At 34.9% G+C, this 23,993-nt stretch overlaps 1 protein-coding gene across 3 annotated transcripts in view; it reads right to left on the reverse strand.

The window, feature by feature from the left end:
• srrt (serrate RNA effector molecule homolog (Arabidopsis)) overlaps positions 1-23,993 on the reverse strand; it is a 43,822-nt gene that overhangs the window by 18,671 nt on the left and 1,158 nt on the right. For all 3 annotated transcript variants that reach the window (XM_039747041.1, XM_039747040.1, XM_039747042.1), the window contains exons 2-14: positions 23,842-23,970; positions 20,318-20,446; positions 20,038-20,184; positions 19,228-19,416; positions 14,197-14,366; positions 13,555-13,739; positions 11,784-11,879; positions 11,275-11,422; positions 7,828-7,997; positions 6,595-6,656; positions 2,853-2,931; positions 584-778; positions 67-234 (exon numbers count right to left, since the gene is read on the reverse strand). In XM_039747041.1, the coding sequence (XP_039602975.1) occupies positions 67-234; positions 584-778; positions 2,853-2,931; positions 6,595-6,656; positions 7,828-7,997; positions 11,275-11,422; positions 11,784-11,879; positions 13,555-13,739; positions 14,197-14,366; positions 19,228-19,416; positions 20,038-20,184; positions 20,318-20,446; positions 23,842-23,960 (1,857 nt within the window). In that variant the 5' untranslated portion in view covers positions 23,961-23,970. The remainder of the gene's footprint in view (positions 1-66; positions 235-583; positions 779-2,852; positions 2,932-6,594; positions 6,657-7,827; positions 7,998-11,274; positions 11,423-11,783; positions 11,880-13,554; positions 13,740-14,196; positions 14,367-19,227; positions 19,417-20,037; positions 20,185-20,317; positions 20,447-23,841; positions 23,971-23,993) is intronic.

Raw genomic sequence — 23,993 nt, forward strand, 5'->3', positions numbered from 1 at the left:
TTTTTTTTTTAAATATTATAGGGCTGATCCAAAACATACTGCGACTTTGAATAACCCAATACAGACCTTGATGAGTTTTTCATCTCGCTCAACAGTCACTTCAGTAGGGTTTCCCTCTTTCACACCATCCTCAGCCTGATCCTCACTACTGCCCAGTAACTCTTCTTCTTCAGCACTTACTTCCTCTATCAAATAGTCGGTGATATTTTTTAGGATAGGGTTTTGTGCTGGAAGCTGGGGGGAAAAAAAAAAAAAAGTTAAAAATGACATGTTACTGTTTATTCTTATACCAAAAACTAGCTGTATGGAAGCTGCCCTAAAACAGATGACTTAGTTCAAACGAATTACCTATTCAAAATATACAGAAGAAATTTTAATATTTTAAGACATTACTTTATAACCAAGTCTCAGCTCACAATAATTAGAAAACAAATTCTCAAGATCATATTGTACTACATAATGTCACTCATATTAAAATAACATTCATAATATTAACTATAGATATATTAATGTGCAAAAAACAGTTAAAAATATAATTGCTCTGCATTACAGAAAAGATGATGTGTTGTGGTCTCAGACTGACCTCTATTGCTCCCCCATCACTCTTCTCTTCATCAGACCTCCACAGCTGTTCACGGTCGTCTAGTGAATGGATCAGTTTTGCTGAAAGTTTTATATCATTGCGCAGTATCTGCTTATGCAAGGTGATCCCATTAACATGACGGACTCTTCTGATCAGATCTCTGTTCACAACTGGGCTTAGCTCGCAGTCTCTTAACTGAGAATAAATGAAAAGTGAAACTAAAGTGAGACTTTGACAGCAAGATGAACTGAGCTCATGCTAGACTTATCAGGTAATTTCAAATAGTGCTTGATTTGGTGCTGCGGTGGGAGTTTGAGGGGTTTAACACGACACTTTTTACAGTTAAATTTGACATTTAACAGACAATATGAGAATTGGGAAATGTGCATACATGCATATATATATATATAAAATATATATTTTATACATATACATATATATATATATATACATATATATACATATATATACATATATATATATATATATATATATATATACATATATATATATATATATATATATATATATATACATATATATATATATATATATATATATATATATATATATATATATATATATATATATATATATATATATATATATATATATATATATATATATATATATATATATATATACATATATATATATACATATATATATATATATATATATATATATATATATACATATATATATATATATATATATATACATATATATATATATATATATATATATATATATATATATATATATATATATATATATATATATATATATATATATATATATATATATATATATATATATATATATATATATATATATATATATATATATATATATATATATATATATATATATATATATATATATATATATATTTTATACATATATACACACATTGTCTGTTCAGGATTTTAAATCACCTGTAGCTCACAAACCGTTTGACCTACTGACCTCAAATTTGGTACACATGCCATGCGACGTCTACTGTCCGTTTTCGGGGTGACGATTGACTTCTAAGATTATTTCTCTTTTTATTTTTATTTTATTCAACTCTCAGCAGCGGCCAGCAGGGCAGCCATACAGCGCATGCATACAGTATGTGTGCTGTTCTCATCATTTCTCCTACCTCTTCATATCTTAAATCATTCTCGAGGCAGATTGAAGACTTAAGTGCCAGTTTAAGTGAAAAACTAAAGAAAACGTACTGAGTAATTGCAACAAAAATACTGACTTAATCAGTTTTAACGCGAAAAGATGCCGACGATAGAAGAGAAGCAACAGGCTGCTAGCGTGGAAAAAAGAAAAACTGCTTTCTGCATTATCCTCTGAGCAAACAAATATTAAAACGTGCAGAGAAAGAGTATGAAAACTATGAATGCAAGTGAATTCACTGCTTGTTATCGCGCAGAGCGCCATTACTGGTAGGTAAATATTTTTGCATATATTTTATTAAAGTATGACTTGTAAGGAAATTATCTATTTTAGCATTTTTATGCTCACTGAACAATAAGCCTACACAATTGAATTTTATTATTAAAAAGAACAGTTAACACCTGTGGGTTATAGTCTTATAACACTTCAATAATGGACATAACACCTCTCTGCATCAGGTTATGCAGGAGTTTAGTGTAAAATATTTTTTAAAGGGTCAAGGGGACTATCTGAATCGGTCAATCAAGTAACAAGAGGTCAGTAATGGTCTTAAAAAAAACCTAATTGGAAGATCGCTTATATTATACACATAGGTATATGTATATACAGGTGCATCTCAATAAATTAGAATATCATCGAAAAGTTAATTTCAGTAATTCAATTCAAAATGTGAAACTCATATTATATAGATTCATTATCCCCAGAGTGATATTTCAAGCATTTATTTCTTTTCATTTTTCGGATTATGGCTTATAACTAATAAAAACCCAAAATTCAGTATCTCAGAAAATTTGAATATGGTGAAAAAGTTCAATATTGTAGACTCATGGTGTCACACTCCAATCAGCTAATTTAACCTAAAACACCTGCAAAGATGTCCTGAGCCTTTAAATGGTCTGGTCCAGTTGGCCACACAATCATACACATACACACAATTTCCTCCACAATTATTGGCTCACCTGGCAAAGATGTATAAAAATTGTTTAAAAACTTAAGTGATTAGCGGATACTTAATTTCTGTTTTTTATGAATTCAGTTAATGACTAGCATTGAAAAGGTATTGAAAGAAAGATAAAAACTCCAATTCTAAAAAACTTACTCGTATATTCTGTAGATTCCAGCAGATTTCTTTGATGCTGACATTGCGCTTGAATGTTACCCAAGCTCTTCGGAAAAACCTAGCATTGAGAGTGCATAAGTACAATTATGGCCTACAATTATACTCTATAAAAAAAACAAATGCAAGAATCAATTCTTTTTAAGTTAACTCCCACTCTGCTTGTAGTTGTAAGTACACCCCATGAAAGGTTGTGTGACCACATATGCATTTTAATATTCATTTCAAAAATAGTTAGATAAAAGTGATCAAATTTAAACAAAAAGAAAAGTGGCCTTTGCAATTACTCAAAACTCAGTAAAGCAATAGTCTTCAGTGGGGACGAAGGTTCACCTCATTCAGTGGTGTTGTCCTCAGTGGCAGCAATGACGTTTTGCCAGTGTTTCTTATAATTTTCTCTCAGTTTTTGTTTTCACCAACACCTGCCACTGTGGCCAAACTGCCCTACCTTTGTCTCATCAAGGAGTGTGCAGTAAGAATCATGTAGGATAATATCTTAATTGTTATTTTAATGAGGTGTGACCAGACATTATCAAGGATGTCACTCACTTTTGATAACACAATCAAAAACACAGCTTGACAGTGTACAAACTCCCTTCATCATGTAGCCTGGTCTTGTGAGGCTAGACGTGATTCGCAAATGAGAACACTCATCTGGGGACAACCCCTTATTAAGTTTGTAGTTAATGTCAGTGAAATACTTCATTGCAAAGGCTACATCAACAAGACTTCATCCTAAACATCTGTCCCCAATTCCTCAAATCTGAAGTTTAAATGGCCAGGGTTCAGAAAGACAGAGAGAGAGACAGCAAAACAAAGTGAACAAAAAGAATTGACTCAGAGAAAATAAAAAGCTAAAATTGCCATGATCACTTCAGGAGCTCAGCAGCACAATTAACAGAAGCTTAACAGTAATATGTATATTTTAATGTTTGTTGTAATAGAAGATACAGCTACTTGGTTCAACATTTTTCAGAAGTACTTCTGTTTGCTACCATATCTTTCTGTCATTTTGATTATTGCTTCACTAAATACAACAGTAGCAAACAGAGTCTAAATAAGAACTGCTGGTGATGCATGTACAATGTTTTTTAAATAAAAAAATCAACTACTGTCAGACGAGAAACAGGCATGTCAAAGAAATTTTTTGAATTGCAGGCTGTCCTTGCACCACATTCTTGCTTTTCAAAGTGAAAACCCAAAACAGAAGACTAGATAAAAGGCTTTGTGGCATTACAAGTAAAGATGGGACTGGACTGGAGATACAATTTAAAGGAGCACTAGTCTAAACATGCTTTTTCCCCTAGTGGCTTTGGACAGGACATGCTGCGTGATAAGAACATGCTGCTGCAAAATTTTATTCATTTCTGTGAAAACCAGAAGCTAATCCCAAGAAGTGAGCCAAGGTATAACCCCCTGTATAAAATTCAGCCCCTGCTTGACATTGTTCAACCCATATATAAACAGTTTTATCAGCCTGGCTGTGATCTGTCTGTGGATGAATCAACGATCAAATACAAAGGACGACATTTTTCCACCAGTACATGCCAGACAAACCCACAAATATGGCATAAAGGATTTTGTACTGGCAGAAACAAACACTGGTTTCCTCCTGAAAGTAATAAAATATACAGTAAAGTACTCCTTTTGAAGAGAGAACTGTCCCTTGACAAATCAGGTTGTGCTGGAGCTGCTACAGGGCTATGAACATTTGGGTCATGTTGAGTACATGGACAATTTCTATACATCACCAGAATTTGTCATGTAATCACAGTGAGGGTGGACAGATGATACATGCTTCACAATTGAAGCCAGGCAGGCTGAGAATGAAAAGAGACAAGAATCAGTTTTCATGTGGGCAGAAAACTTGGTGGCAGTGGCATGGCAAGATGTCAAACAGGTGGCCTGTCTATAGTACACACCAACACATGTGAGAAAGTAATTCATCAGAAGGGAAAACCAGAAGGTAGAAAGCTGGACAAGTCAATTGCAGTGGAGGAGTATAACTGTAAAATGACCAGAGTTGAACAAGATTAAATGCTTGGGTCACACTCTTATGGCCATAAGTCCACCAAGAAATACCACACTGTGTACCATCGCATGCATGAGGCTGCACTGACAAATGGCTATATATTGTTCGAGCAAGCAAACAGTGACAGCACCAAGAATGTAGCAGATTTCTGAAAGAAGGTGGTTGATGGCTTGCTGGCAGAGTATGTTGCAGTGCCTTTTGCAAAATGAGGAAGGCCATCACAAAGAACAGCCAGACAGGCTGACAGTGCACCTTTCCTGTAACATAAGGACAAAAAGTACAAACCTGACTGTGTTGTGTTCAGCAACAGACAACTGAAAAGGGGGCACCAATGCAACACATATTGTAAGCAGTGCAATGTGGCAATGCATGCAATTGGCTGCTTTGAGCATCATCATACATTGCAGGACTTTGTTGTGTAACATGTATGTGATATGTATGTGAAATCACAGAGAATGCAGGATCATACAACATGCAAGACAGTGACATTTTTTTTGATGACTGATGTGTTGAACCATTGCATTCTATTTGGAAAAAAACGAGTTTTTGGAAAAATATTCAGCCCGGAGAGGAAAGGAAAAAAAAATCAGCCCTAAAAGAGTTAAATATGTTTCTATTAATACCATTAGTAAGCAACAGTTACTATCCTATTAGTAGTTACTATCCTATTATCCAGAGTTAGTACATTAAGACTTTTACAAACATATTTTGGAAGGAAGCAAAATAGTCTAATCATCGGAGTTCTGTTGTTCACTGAGATAAAATTTGGTAAACTTCCAAGTACAAAGTTTTGTTTTATTTCCCCTCTTTTTTTGGAGAACAGAGGATTCTTACTTTCTGACCACACATGTAGAGCCAAGCATTGCTGTCTCATTTGGATAGGTATCTCAGAGATTTTGATACTGACAAGGGCAAGACATGCCTGCAATTCTTTTCTTAGGAGAAACATTCAGCCTGGTCTCGAACCGACTTTAGTGGAGCAGCCTGTTCTGGATAGAATGTTAGGTATATTAAACATTCTAAAGTTTATGATCTTTCGGACACTGGATTGTTTAACTACAGGTTGCTTGCAAATGTCTTAATCTCTTTCGAAACTTGCATGCATTAATGACCTTTCCTCAGATTGCTCTTTGGACCTTGGGAGGATGCAGTCACATGTCAAAATTGCAAACTACTCACCACAAATTTCTGATGTGCTTGCTAAATTACCCACCATGGCCTAATCATTCTGGCCCCCGATCACCCCTTGCCTCTAATTAGCTAACCATCTCTCAACTGAGAGCAACCAATTATGACTGTAAGTATTTGATGCAATAAGCACAAGGGTGTATTAACTTTTACATGCAAATAAATTCTTTTTTGATTTAAATCTTAGAAATTAGTGCAAAATGTGATTTGCTTTCTACATTTTTAAAATTACCCTTTCTAGTGTTCTTGAAACAATAACTTTTGTTAAAATATACGAGAAAAATAAAAAAAACTTTACAGGATGTGTTTGCAGGCCACTGTAAGTAACTTAAAAGAAATTGGAAGATGCAAAATAAATAAATGTATAATCAATAGTTTAAACTCACTACGCAAATAAAACTTCCTGCTTAATTAAAAAAAAAGTACAAAATTACATGTTACATATTGGGCAACACATGTGCAGCTGTTACAAATGTCTTCTGTTCTCAATACATAAAAACTTACCTTCGCTCTGGTTGAGGATCTGAAAGAGCAACTCTCATGAATCCAGGAAAGCGACGGCAGAGCTAGAGTGGGGGAGGAAAAAAAAAGGATGAGAAGCAACATTTTTGAAAATGTAACTATTATATGGCAGCAACCCACTTTCTTTTCATCCTTATGGAAAAAAACAATTGTTCTTAAACTTACAACTTCCGTTGCACATACAACCTTGAGTCTAGATTTTATTTTGGTAGAGAACTTCTCCCACTACCCTTTTCCTCAAGTCAACACATTAGCAACAATCTAAATAAGTGAAAAAGTTTAACGATGAATTTATCAAAATTTTAAATGTTCTCTAGTCAGTAAATTAACTTGAATGTCAGTTCTTGCTTTCATATTTGAAAGCTTTTAAAATAAAATAAAGGGTTTTCTTCAAATTTCAGTTACTGCAATGTGTGGGTGTGTAAATGCAATGCAGTTTAGAAGACACTAATGGCATAAATATTTTAAATTTAAAATTCAAAGAACTATAGATTATTGAAAGCAGACAAAAGTTTTATTGATGGAATCTAATAGATGCCTTTCTACTCATCAGTTTGTTACTGACCTTTGGGGCATTAACTTAACAAGCAACTCTTAAAGCTATACCATATTTCCACCCATTTTACAGTCTCCAAAACTGCTCCCTCTATTCCGCCATCAGAACAAAAAATTCCAATTCTTTCATTCTAACACCTATCCAGTTTCCTAAACAGAACACATCTGCTGTCCTCTTAATTTTGCCTATTAATTTATTCAGCTTTCACAATTCCAATATTCTCAAGTCACACATGAAAATGATTGCTATTTTAAAATGTTATTCGACTTTGTATACGTGTTTATATTTATATTGCATTAAGTTTCTCTATTTATATTTTTAAATATGACATTTCTTTAAGCCACAATATATTTTTAATTACTGTTACAGCACCAAGTGCCCTTAAGCAGACGTGTCCCTAAACCAGACAACATTGAAATTTCAGATCAGAACCCATTGCGACAAAGTTATTTTCATCACTTCAAGAAAAACGCAAAAAAAATTATACCAACATATCTATATAGTGAGACAATTTTTTTTTTTTTTATGATAGTTTTTAGACCAAGTGAGACTTTCATAAAACTGTTAAAACACTTTTTCAAATGAGGGTAATGTCCAATATTGGCAAATTCAGCAAGGGGAGAAAGAAAAAAGAAAAAAAAAAAAAGATGTATACTAACTGAGACAAACTCTGCCTTGGAGATGGTGGGTGCAATGCTTCTGATGAATATTGAACAAGTCTTATGTAGAGGACGCGGCAGTGGCTCGGATTCTTTGTCTTTCACTTTCTCTTTTGGCTTCTCCTCTTCTTTTCTCTCTTTTGATTCAGCAGCTATAGGCGCATTTGTTTCTAAAACAGAATACACAACTGTTACGTTTTGCAATACCCATGAACACAAAATATATACCATTTGTAAATTATTGTAATAATTTAAAATAACGGAATTAAGTATATAACACACACACACATTTATACCTGGACAATTAACCTAACACGGGCATGTTTGACATAAAGAAGGAAGCTATGAGGTGGCAGTGCTAATTGCTTTATGCACACAACACAGCAATCAAAAGGTAAAATTCATGACAATCAATCACAAGAGAAAATGAAGCACTAGTTACATTAATGTTAACAAAAATCAAACGCTTTACCTGCCATAAAGAGGCTATCTAAAGGATTCTCTAAGTGTAGGACTACAAATGACTTCTGAAAACAGTTATTTATATTTTCTCTGATCTAACTTCTAAATATGCAACCTACAAAAAAAAAAATCAAAACGCACTGGCCTGTTTCCCTGGGACAGGTGTTTTTAGCAATCAAATTAATCACAATTTCTGACAACTATAGAAAAAAATGTTTAGCAATGAAAAATAAAGTTTGAAACCCATCACAACAAATTTTCTCAGGTGCTGGGGAACAATGAGCAGTAAACTTTAAGCCAAGTACACAAAACAACAATTTACTTATTAGCAGACCTAAAACAAACCTGGCTGTAGGTTACCAGGGTATTTACCTATGGCTTTGTTTACACAGTCCTTGAATACTTGAGATGGTGTTTGTGTGTGAAGGGAGATTGAAACACTAAATTTATCCAGACATTTTTAATAAGCACAGTTAAAGCTAACAATTTGCATGGACTGAGGGACAGCTCTAGAATCAATAAAAGGAAGCATTCTTAAAAAGATGCATCTGGTGGAACATCTAAGTTTTCATCTAATGTTCTCATGAATAAATCCCAAATGTGTCATAAGGTTGGTTTTAAATTGTGTAGGCAATGGTGTCCTCTTTTCCTTTAAATCTGCCAAATAAGAAAGCCAGCTTCTAGGCATGGAGTTGAAATAAATTAAAGAGATTACCAAAATCGTATATGGCATTTAGGGCTGCAACGACTAGTCAATGTCGGCGACTACAAAAAATTGGTGATGCAGATTTTTTTTTTTTTTTTTATTGTTGATGCGTCAAACACAGAACCTTCAATAGAGGCTCCAGTCAGAAAGAACCACATTGGTTTTTGTAACTGTGATGCTCTACATGAATGTCTGGGGGCAGTATCGTTTGTTATTATTTGTCAAGACTGCACACAGTCCTACCAACGAAGAAGAATGTCCGAGGAGAAGAATAATGTAGATGAAAATAAACGTGGTTGCAATGGCGAGTTGGATAGAGGAGGAGGAAGGAGATGGAAAAAAATTGAGACAGAAACTTTCTAAAGTGTGGGAGCACTTCACCGAAAAAGGAAAAAAAGTTGAATGCAGACTATGCAAAGCGGAGCTTTCTTTTCATGGCAGCACCACTGAGATGCACGAGCATCTGAAACACAAGCATCCTGGAGCGGTGATGCCGCCATCTCTTGAGAGGTAAGTTTTAGCGAGTAAAGTTAGTGTCACGTGTTAACGTTGATATTTGTACTATAATGTGTATATCAAGGTTTCGACAATGATAGTTAACCCTTAAACCGACACATACTTGGGGGTAAATGCACCCCTGGACGCCAAATACTGTTTAGCTGCACTTAAGTAAACGTCACAATTCACAAAGAAAATGTGCAATTTTAATGGAACACATTTTTTTCAAGCAAAGAGCATCACAATTACTGCCACACTGATCATTTTACAAACTGCAAATGAACTGTAAAACTATATATATATATATATATATATATATATAAAAAACCTACTGCAACAATCTATTATTATATGTTCAAGGTGCAACTGAAGCCATTGATGAAATTCAACTGTGTTTGAACTGGTTGCACGCAAACACACAGAGGTAAGTGCTGAGGACTACAGGCTCGTCTAGTGCAGCGGCTGAATCCCAGAGACAGTGGTGCTGCAGTTCTGCCGGAGGCCGGCAGTGCCAATGAGCTGGCTGCTCAATGAATGTACGGCACTGACTGATCAGCTCCGGCGTGCTGCCAAATTGCTCTGTGAAGCAAATATAGCCAGTTGCGGGGTTCAATGAATGTACGTCGCCAAATATACTCGCCCCCTGCATTCTGGCAAATTGCACTAAGACACGACTACAGCCGGTTGCAGCATTCAATGAATACACATCGCCGAATATACTCGGCTTCAGCGTGCTGGAAAATTGCACTGAGAAACAAATTTAGCCAGTTGCGGAGTTCAATGAATGTACGCTGCCTCATATACTCTGCTTCGGCGTGCTTCCAAATTGCACTGGAAACCGAGGGTTAAGTGAATATAACTTCAGTTATGTTTGCTAACGTGTTTGGAGCTATAGTAAACGAGTAAATTGGTGTAACTGAGCCGTCGTTTTTTTTCTTCTTTTTTCGTATATTTGAGTTCATATGAATAGTAAACCATCTCTAACGTTAGGTAACTTGTGTTTTGCAGTATATCAGTAATTAGCTTGTTACATATTTTAGTCCATTATTTTCTTATTTTGGCATAATATAGTACATGATGTGATAAACTACAACACTTTTCCTTCAGAGTGTGAGGATTAAAACATCTTTGTCTGCAAAATCATTCTTGTGCATTCCTGCTACCTCTACTCCCTCTGAGTGTCTCTTCTCAGCAGCTGGGAACATTGTCTCAAAGAAGAGAGCCAGCCTCACACCACAATCAGGAATATATGAACTGAATCTTTTATAAAATGTACATTATTGTTTTATTTTATTTGTATTGAAGCTTTATTTAAACTTTTGACTTTAAAGACACACCAGGTGGACAGATGTGAGCAGATGAGGTAAGACATGCACTCGAGCCCAGAACAGGATGTGCAACCAAAGGTCACAGTCATCAAAATAGTCAGGCATGAAATAATCGTGGAAAAAAATTAAATGATTAGTCGACTACCAAAATAATCATTAGTTGCAGCCCTAAAGGCATTACAGCAAAACAGATGACCAGATATACAAAATAGTACATAGTACATAAGCATTAAAGAAACACTGTATCCATTATTAACATAACTGGTTTTAATAGCAAAGGCTTTGATATTTTTGCTTTTTAAAAAGCTAAATTTTACAATTTCCATTTGAACTCTCCCAACATACTTTTAGATACTAGACTGCTCTGAAGCCAATCAAAACAATTGTTGGTACATTGGTCACCTATATAACCCAAACACAGACAAAAATCAATGTAGTGAAAATGAAACTAACCTCCTTCTTCTTCTTCCTCCTCCTCCTCTTCCTTTTCCTCCTCTGCTGGCTTCTCACTTTCAGATTCAGACTCTGACTCTGAGGCACTGCCGTCATCTTCGTCATAGCTATCATCACCACTATGCTTTCTCTTCCTCTTCTTGCTAACCTAATCCAGACAAAAGACATACCATGAAAAATAAAGTTTCAAAAGCAAGAACCCAAGGGACAGAAATGATAAAAAAATTATAGGACTAAAAAATTAACTTATAAAAGATAGTAATTCAGTTGAGCTATTCAATATAAAGGAATTCAAAATGTATATTACAGTAATTTTAGTAACAATTACAGTAACTTCAGTAAATAAAAATATTGCATATTACAAATTAAATAACATTTAAGATGTTCCTGTAGCAACTGGCAAGTTTATTAATTAATTCTAACATTAAGGGAGACTTGCAAAATAGTGAATGTCATGACAATTCACAGCGCTAATGCTAAAATTTTAAGAGAACATACTGCTCAATTACCTTTTTAGTTTCAGTTTCCTCTTTGGGCGAGGCTTTTTCTTCACTGTCTGATGCTTTTTTAGGTTTTTCTTCGGTCTCTTCTCCACCACTTTCCCCCTGCATTATTACAAAAACAAGCTTTACAAAAGAGGAACAAAATCCCTTCTATATTTACAGTACTCCAATAACATTTTTCTAAGGAACTACCACTAATTTTAAATAGTCTACCAATTTATTATACAGTGACCATTCATTTTGGCACATATAGGTTCATGTCTGGTTACTTAACAATTTTGCTGCGAGATATGCAATAGAGTCTTAGCATAATCATGCTTCATTAGCTCTTATAATCTGCTCACTTATAGTGTCTGTGTCTAATTGCCTTCTCTCAGACAGAGTAGAACACCCTTTCAATGATGCAGAAAGATAATTGTCTACTCAACAGTAACCGTTAATACTATTCTAAGGATAAGAGGTGGTGCCTAGGTCACAGAGAGTCTTCAGCTAAACTTATTTGCCAATTTTAACAGTTCACTACACTATTATAAATTTTGTGAGTATCCTGGGCTGCTTCTTTTCCAACCCTGGCAGAATGTAAGGGACCACCACCTCATTGTTTTGACTGCTTCATGTCTGAAGTTGTAGTTCTTTGTAATTGCTTCAACCATATGCTTGTTTGATTTGTCCTGATGAAGTCAAACTTTGTAATTAGCATTTCCCAGCCATTTCATGTTAAACACACTTTCATGGCATGGTGTTTATTAGTGACATATCTAATACAAAAGATCTCATTTACTTCGCTAACTGTTTACCACTTATTGCTAACTCAACGTCTGAGTAGTATCGGCTACTGCATACCTATACCAGTTTGAATGCATGAACACGGACACACAGAGCAAAATGTAATGTGATATTAGTGCACAAGGACATTAAATGTGGGCACATTCTTGGCAAAAAGCAGATGATTTACCACATAATATGGATTTCCATGACTTTTAAAATTTTACTTAGAATTATAAGTACTTTTCAGTAGCCCACTGAATTTTTCATGACTTTTCTGGTTTTTCAGGACTCATAAAAACCCTGCATATGTTATATTTCCTTCTAGGAAAAATGAGAATGTCAACACTGTATGAAGCTGAAACCTCTCCACTATGACAACATTGCCTTCAGCTGGATAATCTCACTGGGTTAAGCTGTAGCGGAGTGAGTCGTATGATATGACCAGTGAAGCAGGTATTGGATTTTTGGCTGCTTTCTCTCTCCACCATGCTAGAATACCGCTGTTGACGGTAATGCAAGCTCCACTGTTCTAAAATCTGCTCCCAGTAGCATTTATGCATATGAGGAGACCTGTTTTAATATGATCATACATTTCTACACTGCTAGTTTCAACTAACTTTGATTTGAAAACAATCATGTCGATGCAGTGCTGCAGTTATGAAATAAGGTTGTAATTTCACCATACTCATCCAAGAATGAAAAATTACCTAAATTCCACGTGCATGCAAAACACTCAAATTGTGGTTGACACACAAACTTTCACCTTTGCATCATTATACAGTGAATAACAGTTTTGCCAAAGTGTAGCCAGTTTGTCATAGTATACCTTAATTTTTTAATCAGATTTTTAAATTCTTTGCTTTGATCGGAAAACATTTTCATTTGCTTTTGTGTTACATTTCAGTCATCTGGTGATGTTATACAATACATGATACAAGGCCATATGTCATATTGGACTGTCAATTTTCAATACAACAAAAAAAATTCTCATGCCTAAAGCAGTTATTACCTTTTCCTCTTTCTTATCCTCCTTCTCAACAGGCTTTCGGTCACCATCAACCCCTTTCTGTTCCTCTTTCTTCTGAGAGTCTGTTACAGCTGAGCTCACCTTCTCCTGTTTATCTTCCTCTTCTTCAGTTTGCTGCTCAAGGATGCGCAGATCATGGTCTGTCCCACCTTCCATCTTTATCACAGCTTTCAAGAAGAAATTGGGAGACACAAATTCCTAAGTATTGTTTTAATAGCAAAAAATAAGTCTAACTCTTCCCAAACTGACAAAGTCTGAAAAAACACCCCCTAATGAAAGCTATACAGCAAAAATGTTTCAACTCTAATCCGTCAATGTGGAAATAATATTTTTCCTTTTGCATATGCAGGTTGACATAGTACTTCACTAAAATAGTGTGTATATATGAATTCATAAAAAGTAAAAAAAAAAAAAAAATACTTGGGAGGATAATTTGTTCGAGTATGCTTTTCGGCTACACAAAAGACCATAAGGCAGAAAACACGGTGTGTGCACTTAAGAAAAGCTGTCAATCTTTTTATTAATAGGTCCACAAAAATGAACATAGTACCATATTAAATATACTAAAAAGCATCTGACAAAGCAGGTGCATTACATTTCACTACCTCATATGCATATACTTACCAGCATCCAAAACTTTTAAAATGCCAGTTGCTTTGTCAATGTCCAAGGAAATGTTTTCAAACCAACCATTCTCCATCAGATAAAGATATACACTTAGTCTGTTTCTCAGTGCACTGTGGGACTCTGTCTTCCTCTTGCCCACTTCATCTGGATGATACTTAGAACGAAACCTTTAGTTCAAAAATAAAAAAGAAGGGGATGTAGGGAGAGGGAGTTGGGCCAAGGATGTTATCCCGGCCAGCAAGTAAAAAAAGCTTGATTAGTGTCTCTTTGAAACAGAATTACATACAATACACTGTCTATTAAGTAATCAAAGACATGCATTAAAATTATTTAATTGCCATGAAACAAACCGGGCTTCCCAGTTAAACTAACAACAGGCAGGAGATACTGAACCCTTACATCATCCCCTCCATTCGGTACTGCTTACCAGCAATTCTGTCAAAATGAATCTACTGTTAAAATAAAACTTTGCATGTTTTTAACAATAAAATCTATAAATTGAAGTTAAAATACAAAAGCATTCATCACTATTTATCTGACACATTATCAATGTGCTATACAACTACTACACTGGTAGCAGTGAAAAAAATATTCAAGGATGACATCTGATTAAGAACATTTTCCTTGGCACTGTATGGCAAGAGTTATCTAAAGCTCAGTCGTGAGCTTACAGATTCTTTAACCAACTGAAAAATTAAGAGTGTTTTTATCGGTTAAAAAAAAAAAAATCCACCATCTTCAGTAACATGGAAAAAAAAAAAAAAGAAAAAACTGTACTACCAGTAGTTTAAAATTCTCTATAAAACAAGACAGTATCTAGAGTATATTTAACTGGGAAGCCCTTGCTAAATTAAAAAAAATCCCAATAGCTAAAATAGTTTAATTGATTTTTTTTTTTTTTTAAATAATAATACAATAAATAAATCACCATTTTAGGACCAATTTACCTTTGCTTCTTTCTAGGATTTTACCAGACACATTTTTTTTTTTCACGTTTCACACTTTTGGGCTCTTCAGCATGTTTCCTCAAGAAGTTTTCCAAACTTCACCCAAATTTGTGATGTGTCTTAAGTTTGTTTGATTCGCATTATCGGCGTGGCCCTGTCTAGCTGCGGACCCTATGACTGTACCGCTAATCACTGCATTGTGCGCAGTGCGAGCCCTCACTGTCTATGAACGGCAGAGGTGTAGAACAAAAAAAAAGTTTCAAAAAGTGTCCAACGTGGCTGATATTTCCATTTTTGTTCTTCTGAAACCTTTGTTTTGAGGAGGAAAGAAGGGGGTTGTTAAATAAAAAATAAATAAAAACATCAACACATACAATCTGAACAAAATAAAGAATACAATAAAATTATCACGCCACATCACTCATCCAATCACAGAATTCGCACTATTTCCTATAACAAATAACTAAAAGCTTAAGAGAACATAGATTACAAATAGCAACCACAATTCCAACAGTGTTCTGCCTCTGGGTATTTCCCCAAGGAGAATGCAATAAAAACTTTCTTCAGGTCTCAAATTCCTGACTGAAATGCTTAGTGGAATAATAACTTACAAAAGGTTACAACCATTGAATTTTTAGTGTGTATACCTTAAATGATAGACTTTTTATAAATTCTTGCATAGTTCAGTGACTATTTAAACCAAACAAAAATTAAAATGGGGAGTATCTGACTGAGGTGTATTAATATAAGATTTAATTTGATATTAAAAAAAAAAAATACTGTTAGGAAAGTATTTTGAAGCTTTGCTTCATTTTATCATAATGTATATATTGTAATATATACTTTTCACATTGAATTCCTAGAAGAACACAATGCATACTATTTGTAAACTACAAACATTTACTTGGGAATTATTTTTGAAGAAATGCTCATGATGTACAGGTAAAAATACATTTCTGTGAAGACAGACTCAAGATGTATGAACCATTACTATCAGAAGGCACTATAATTCATACAAAATACATAAAATAAAGCAGGAACACCAACTTAAAGTGCCTTATTTTCTGGCTACTAACTTATACCACATCTTAATTTACAAAAGCAGGAGCACTTTATAATTTATTTATTTATTTTTTTTTAAATGTTACCCCACACACTTTGTAGCGCTGAATGACAAAAATATTTACTCTCATATCTTACTTAATGCAGAATGGCGAGAAAGTAGTTAATCACACAATAGAAGGCAACTGCAACCAGTGTTGAACAATGCCAAATGAAAAACAAGCATTTAAAAAACAAAAATAAACTCACGTTATTTGTGTGATAATATCCACGTTTGTCATCCAGTTATGGATAAAAAAAGTATAAAACACATGCATTTTAATTAAGAAATTTTTATATAGCTATTACCTGAATCATCACCACGCACATAAGCAGGAAACCTCAAGCCTAATTCAGGACTCTTCATTTCAAAAACTGACACCTATGAGGCTTTACGTCTCGTTTGTGTGTGTGTGCCGAGTATATTCCTACCCAAAGTTCCTACCCTACAAAAGTGCTTTTTTAAAATTTTGTGCACCATTTCTCTTAATCTTAAGTGATTCGTATTCGGCTTTACTCCAGAATTCTGATTCCCTTTTTGAAATTACAGGTGTTTATTGAGCATAAATGGGCTGCCTCAGCAAAGATTAAGCAAAAAGAGGTTTTTTTTGGTCCAATACCTTTATCTAAGGCGACGTACAACATTTGATATACAATTTATTAAGTTTCTTGTGTTTTCCCATTTAGAGGACAGGCAGGTGAAGTGACTTGCTCATTGTCGTCACAGTGTCAGTAAGTGGGACCTGAATCCACCGCCTCAAACTTAAGTCCAAAACCATAACCACTATGCCATACTACCTGCATTAATGCGTAGAACATATAGTAATTATTATTCAGAAACTGATTTTTTCTTCCAGTCTGGCACTTCTAATAAAACATTAAAAAAGAAAAAAAAAATCCATTTGTAAAGAGCCTTATTTATCAAAGAATGAATGGGCTGACCTCACCGCAACTGTAGAACGTTTGCATTATTAATGAGGTTTTGAATCCTACACCATTCACATCATAAGCTAATCCTATAACCTTTAATGGCAATAATGCATCATAGTTAATCTTTAATAGGAAGGGAGGGCCATGTCAAAAATAAATAGGTTCAAAATTACAATTTGCTTAGTGGGAAAAAAACAAATCTACAACATGGGACTGAAGCAAAAGAATAGCCAAAGCATGAAACAGTGTCTGGAATATTTGATAATAAACAGAATGCAAGTGGTAAAGCTCCGAAATTTCAGAAGGCAAATATTTAGTTTTTTGGTTTTCTTTAAAGGAAAAAATTATAGACATCTCACATTCTAGATTTTCTGAAAAAGCTAACAGAGTAACTAAAAAATTTAAATCTAGAAAAGGGAAAAAAAGACTACGTTTTTAAAAAATGAGGGTGTAGAATAGAGATGCACTATGCCACAATGATAAGTGGAAAGATGTGAGGTAACCTTTCCTAAGAAATTTTTGAACATTTAACTTACTTCACTTGTGAAATGGCACCATCAAGCTATAAAAACTGTTATTGACAGCTGCACTTACAAAATTCCAAGATAACCACTTATTGTAATTGGATTTTATTATTATTTTTTTTATTATTAGTGCAGAAATGTTAGGATACTACATAATTCATATTATGCCATGAAAAGTACTACACAGAATTAATTTGTGTGCCTGACATAACATGTAAGGGGAATAGAAATTTCCAGGTAAGGTAGATGCACTTTTAATCAAGGTACCGTACTTGGTGAAACAAATTCTGTCAAATTCTGACTAGCACATGCAGTAAGAATTTCACTGAACATTTATATACATTACAATAAAAATTGGATAAACCTAGAAAGAATAAAAAAAAAGCTATTTGCTGTAAGGCTATTAATTAATATAAAAGCGGTATGATACTGCACTGTCCAATTTATGATTTTAAAAAGTTAACACAAGATCATATTTCATTGACAATGGAAGCACTATAGTACAGTATAACATCAAATACTGCAGTGGTGGCCAAAACAAGATTTATTAATGAAATGCATGATTTTTCAAATTGTTACCTTTCCAAACTTCACACTGGCCTAACTTCCAAAAAAATCAGAACTGATGAATTTCTACTATGGTCTCTTTAAAACTTTGTGAACTTTGGTAATTAGCATGTTCATATAGATTATTTAACTTTTTTAGGAGAGAGATCCTACCCCCTCCAACCCCCACACACCGCACCCCCTATTAAGCATTTTTGAAAATTGTAAAACCGCTGTTCCAAAAATTAAATAAACCCATGGATCTTTTGAAAGTTATGCTGTATTAAAAGTGCTTTTAACCTCTTTCATTAATGAATTCTAAGGTGTAACTGTATAGTTTAAATAAGGCTGAAAACTGCTAGCACAAAACTGTTAGGCCTGCCTAAAAATATTACAAAAAGCAAGACCACACTCCTCTCCCCAATGATGAAACTTGTTACTGTCCTATTGCGAAATGCTGACACCTCAGATAAAAAACTCAAAATATATTAAGATTTGCAATGTGAGAAGTCTGTCGAACAATGGGGAATGGATAGCTTCAATGAAACCAGAGACTTTGAAAGTGGACTGTTATTTTTAGGATATAGTAAAAAAAAAAGCCTACATGTTTAAAAGTTTCAAAGTGGACTCTAATACACAAAAAAAAAAGCAAAAAACTTCTGTTAAATAAAAAAAAAATGATAATTGCAGCATACCAATTTCCTATATAATGCTGTGTTTTTAGCAGAAAACTTATGTGGAATTAAAATAAATGAACTGTTACTACTTATAATATACCTGGGGCAAAATTAAACAATATTGGTAAGAAACTCTTTTTAATCTCCTGTTTATAATAAGATTCTTCTTTAAACAATTTTAGTCTGTCAATTTCTTGCACCCTAAAGTCAGAAAAACTCTTGCAAACCCATTCTTACTTTAAATAGTATATTAATACAACAGAATTCTTTTAATGACTGAATAAAATTAAATTATTAACATACCACTCTTCATCTTTATGGGCCAAAAAGAAATCCTGCATTTGCTGCCGTCGAAATTCCAGTTTATACTCATTGTAACGCTTGACAGCTTCAGTCTCATCAACAGAGTCCTCAAGTGAAAGTAAAAACTCTTTAAAAGACTTCATAACAGGTGGAGGTGGGCCAAGGTCCAAGTCATGCAAACTTCCAAGTCTAGGGACAGAAAGATTATTCTTAGAAACATTAAACTCCTAAATAAAGAAAGACTTAGAATCATGGGAGATTACCAAACAAAGGATCATAAATGTGAATTAGAACTCACAGAATAAAAAGTTTACAAAATAATGTATAAGAAAAGAAATTGTTTTGGTTTTTCATCTCCCAGGAAATTTGTGTTGTTAATAGCTACTTTATTATATGTTAACGTTATAAGCTGCAATAATTCAGATTCACACACTCCTCTGGATGAACGTTACATTTTAAAAAAGGCTTAAACAAGTCATTATAAACAACTGATATGTTCAGGTATAAAGATGAGGAAATGCACAGCCTCATTACCTAATCTGTATGAGTAATATTACTTCAATGAGCAGATGAGTGACAGGGCGAAAAAAAAGAGAAAGAGAGAGAAGGAAAAAATATATCCTGAAGTTATGTCTTCGATAAACCACATTGTGTGTTACTGATGGAGAGGATTTTCACATCAAGCCCTATCAAGGAATTCTAGAGAGGTTTCTTTATTTTTCAATTAAGTTCAAAAGTAATTACTTATGACCTTTTTGCTTTTAACTACATGCTAGTTATATTCTAATTAAAAGAACTGCAAGACCTTACCTGGCTTGGATAGGTATGCTGTGTGGCTGCTGCATTAGGTGCATATCAGGATGTCCCCAAGGTTGGGGTGGGCCATAACTAGGACCTCCAGCTCCCCCATAAGGCATGTCATATCCACCATGGTAGGGGTCACCACCATGGTCATCCCTTAGTTAATGTTACAGAGAATAAATAAAAAACAGAAAATTCACCTTTAACTATGGAAACACTAGATGAAATAACATTACTTTGCATAAGACATTAAAGTTAGAGTTAATAGAAAGAAAACAATCATACGCACCAGTCTCTCCTTAAACGCTTCTGGGGAGGACTCAGCTCATGACGAGGAGGGGAAAACCTTTCACGGCGTCCACGGTCATAATCCCGGTATTCTCCTCTGCTGCGTCTCTCACGACTACGGTCCCACTCTCTTGAAATATTGAAACAAAATAATAAATGCATCAACAACAAAAACTTTAAAATGTTTAACAATTTGGCGTGATGAAGGATAATAAATAAAAAGCTGTAAAAATCCCATTTTTAAATTCAGCATCACATTGAAGAAGAAAAAAAAAAACAAAACACACAGCAATCCTTGTAAGCAATGTCAGATCACTATTTAATGTCATTGATTAAAGGGACAAGATGATTCAGAATCCCATCAAATAGTTTCTTTAATTGAAGGCAGGGTCATAGTTTTATAGACGTGACTGGGTAACACATTCTATTATCAATGTAATTTGAAATTGTGCTTTTTGTCATAAACTCGTACAGCACACCAGAAATTTGGTTTTGGTGGTTATTGTGTCAGAAATCAACAAGACATACTGTATTTTACTTCTGCAAATGTGTACAAAGTTTACCAAGACTATATCAACAGGGGAAGCATACAAACCGTCAGCATCTCATGACTTTTCCCATTGAATTCACTGTTCCTTGGAAGTCTAGTTTCCCCCAAAAGCTACTAGCTTCTTAAACAGGTACTGTAATTGTAAAATCTATCCCACAAACACTGACTGTAATGTTGCAATATCCTTTTTTTATATACGGCAAATGAAGATTTTTGTAAGACAGGTTAAGACTGACTACGGTTTAACTAGATCTTCAGTGTACATTCTGGAATACAACCTTGAGGTAGCATACACAACCAACATTTCTAATTACTACATCAATCTGAATATCATGAATACTCGTCTATCCTGTGTATAAGCTGTGCGGTGAAAGAATGTAAACTTGGAAACTGCTAGGGGCTTATACGAGAAAAAAGTGCAGAACAACAAGAAAACACAAGACAGTATCAATTTTAAAATACCGAGATATTAATTAATAGTAAATTCAAAATGAAATGACCGCATTCCATCTATATAAAAATTGTGTATGTGAACATTACAGCTCTACATTTTATGAAAGCAGACATATACTCTTGAAAAGCCTACTGTACAGTTCCCAAAAGACAGAGGCTAAAAGGAAGAGTCAAACATGTGAACTGCAAAAGCTAACATTCTATGCTGTGGTGAGTCTGGCAGTAAACATCACTTCATGTAAGGCCCACCAAATCTAGATGGTAATTAAAAGAGGCTTAGTTATAGGATGCACTCACAACCCATTGGAGGTAGTAGAGGAGGAACGAATGAAGACAAAACCAACAGCCATTAAGAATAATGATGCTGCACATTCTCTATGACACAATAGCAGTGAGTATCTTCAGTCAATGAATTATTCGGCTACTGGGGCTCCTTTATATCAACAGCAATATGCTTCTAAATGCTTCACTGTAACTAACAAGTCAGACGTTTTTATTCTTTTTAGTCACAGTGGTATATATTTGAGATGGATTTGGGGTTTGTTATAGTAGCAATAATGTTTACCTATCTTCTGTTAAAAGCTACATTTTCCCCTAGGTATAAATAAAATTGTCTGGATTAGAAATTAATACATTAGAGGGTCGGCTCAGGTTGGACAGTTGGGAGACAAAGTCAGAGAGGCAAGATTGTATTGGTTTGGACATGTGCAGAGGAGAGATGTGGAGTATATTGGGAAAAGGATGTTAAAGATAGAGCTGCCAGGGAAGAGAAATAGAGGAAGGCTTAAGAGAAGGCTTACAGATGTGGTGAGAGAGGCTGTGCAGGTGGTGGGTGTGACAGAATAAGGTGTAGAAGACAGAAAGATATGGAAGATGATGATCCACTGTGGCACCCCCTAACGGGAGCAGCCGAAAGAAAAAGATGATAAATAAAATTCTATCTAAATTCTGAAATGAATTAAGAAACTTGTCTTAGCTATTTGACCACTATGTTTTATAAAAGAATGGACAATTTTATACACTATTATTAACTTTTATATGTATATATCAGGACATCTTTTGTAGCTGGAATCTCTCTGATGTCCAACAAGTTTTTCCCATGAAATAAAACTGCTACTGTATTTGAAGCCTAGTTTCATTAATAGCCAAACCTTACATATTGCAGTTTTGGTTACACCTCTAAGGAACTTATTGCAAGCCATATTCATTTACAACTTAACCTAGGTCTGTTGGGCACTTGAGCAAGGCACTTAACCTGCAAATTGCTCCATACCGAGCATGACAATAATCTGCATCCAGCCCGGCACATAGGCCCTCCAACCTGCAGGGAAAAACTTGGGAGTTGGTGGCAGAATTAGTACTCCAGCCACCATAAAAAAAAAAAGCTCACACTGGTTCCACTCTGTAATGGAAGGATTTTTCTAAAGAGAGGGGGGGATCAAGAGAGTAGATGGGCGTTGGTCGCTCAGCGCAAAAACCAGCTTCAAGAAGGAAAAGTACTGGGAATATGGCCAGAGGGTTATGCTGACTTGTTTTTCACTTCAAGGGGCTTCACTACGCAATTCTTATTTTTGTGTGCCTCCTGGTACCAGGTGTCGTCATCATCAGGACCAAGTGCAAAACAACACCGCGTCCCGTGGAAAGGTGTGTGTGCTGAAACTAATCACTTCTGTATACACTGCTTACACGTAAGCCGCTTTGGGCAAGGACGCTCAATTAGTATATAAGGGAAGGTTCCGCCCTCAGTTTCTTTGGAGGCTCAACCGTGGGGACAGCGCGCACCGCCCGGTAAATGAAAGGCTAAATGGGTTGGTCCTTTGACAAGACTGACAAGCGGGCCCCCTCAGTCTACTGGTCTGGGATGATGGTTCTGGGTCTTTTGATGTATGTTACTGTAAGTATAAGTTTGTCTCTTTATTTCTATAACCCATTCATATGTATTTAAATGTTATAATTGATTAAGTAAATAAATTAGAAGTATTGGACCTCTTCTCTCTGATTCTTTGCCTACTTATGTTCTAATCCCTGGAACCATTTTCCCGCAACAAAACACACTCCATCTGAACTAGTGTGGTGCTGAGGTGCAACCCGTTGCATGGCTGTACTCGGGTCCTAATCTGGATCCTGAATTGGCTTGTTGTGTGGTGGGTGCAGTAATGCGCTGCATCAGTGCATGCTCCTAACCTCTCTAATGTTAAAGAACAGATTTTTTTTTTCTCTCCAACCAAAGGTAACCAATAAAACCTATATTTATCTATATTAAAATGAAATGCATTAAATCTATATTTACATTTACTTTACATTTTCTGTAGAAATGCAGATAGATAAATCGCTGTATTTAATTATTAATACAAAACAAAAAATTTACATAAAACAGTGCTGACCAGAGTTAATAAATGTTCTATGACATAGGCAAAGAAGATTCTGTATACAAAATGCAGCAGTCAAAGGTGAACACAACATTACAATTGCACGAAGCATTTCAGACTGACAATCTTAGTACACTATTTCACCATCCTCACCTGTCATTCCAGTCATCCCTGCGGCGGTCCTCACGTTCCCTGGACCGGTCATAGTCACTTCTCTCACGCCGAAATTTGTCCCTACGCCTGCGATCATATTCATCATCACTGTCAGCCATTTTTAATCAACTATATAAAAAAAGCAATAAATA

The sequence above is a fragment of the Polypterus senegalus genome, chromosome 3 (genome assembly GCF_016835505.1).
Source record: "Polypterus senegalus isolate Bchr_013 chromosome 3, ASM1683550v1, whole genome shotgun sequence".
Taxonomy (NCBI): domain Eukaryota; kingdom Metazoa; phylum Chordata; class Cladistia; order Polypteriformes; family Polypteridae; genus Polypterus; species Polypterus senegalus.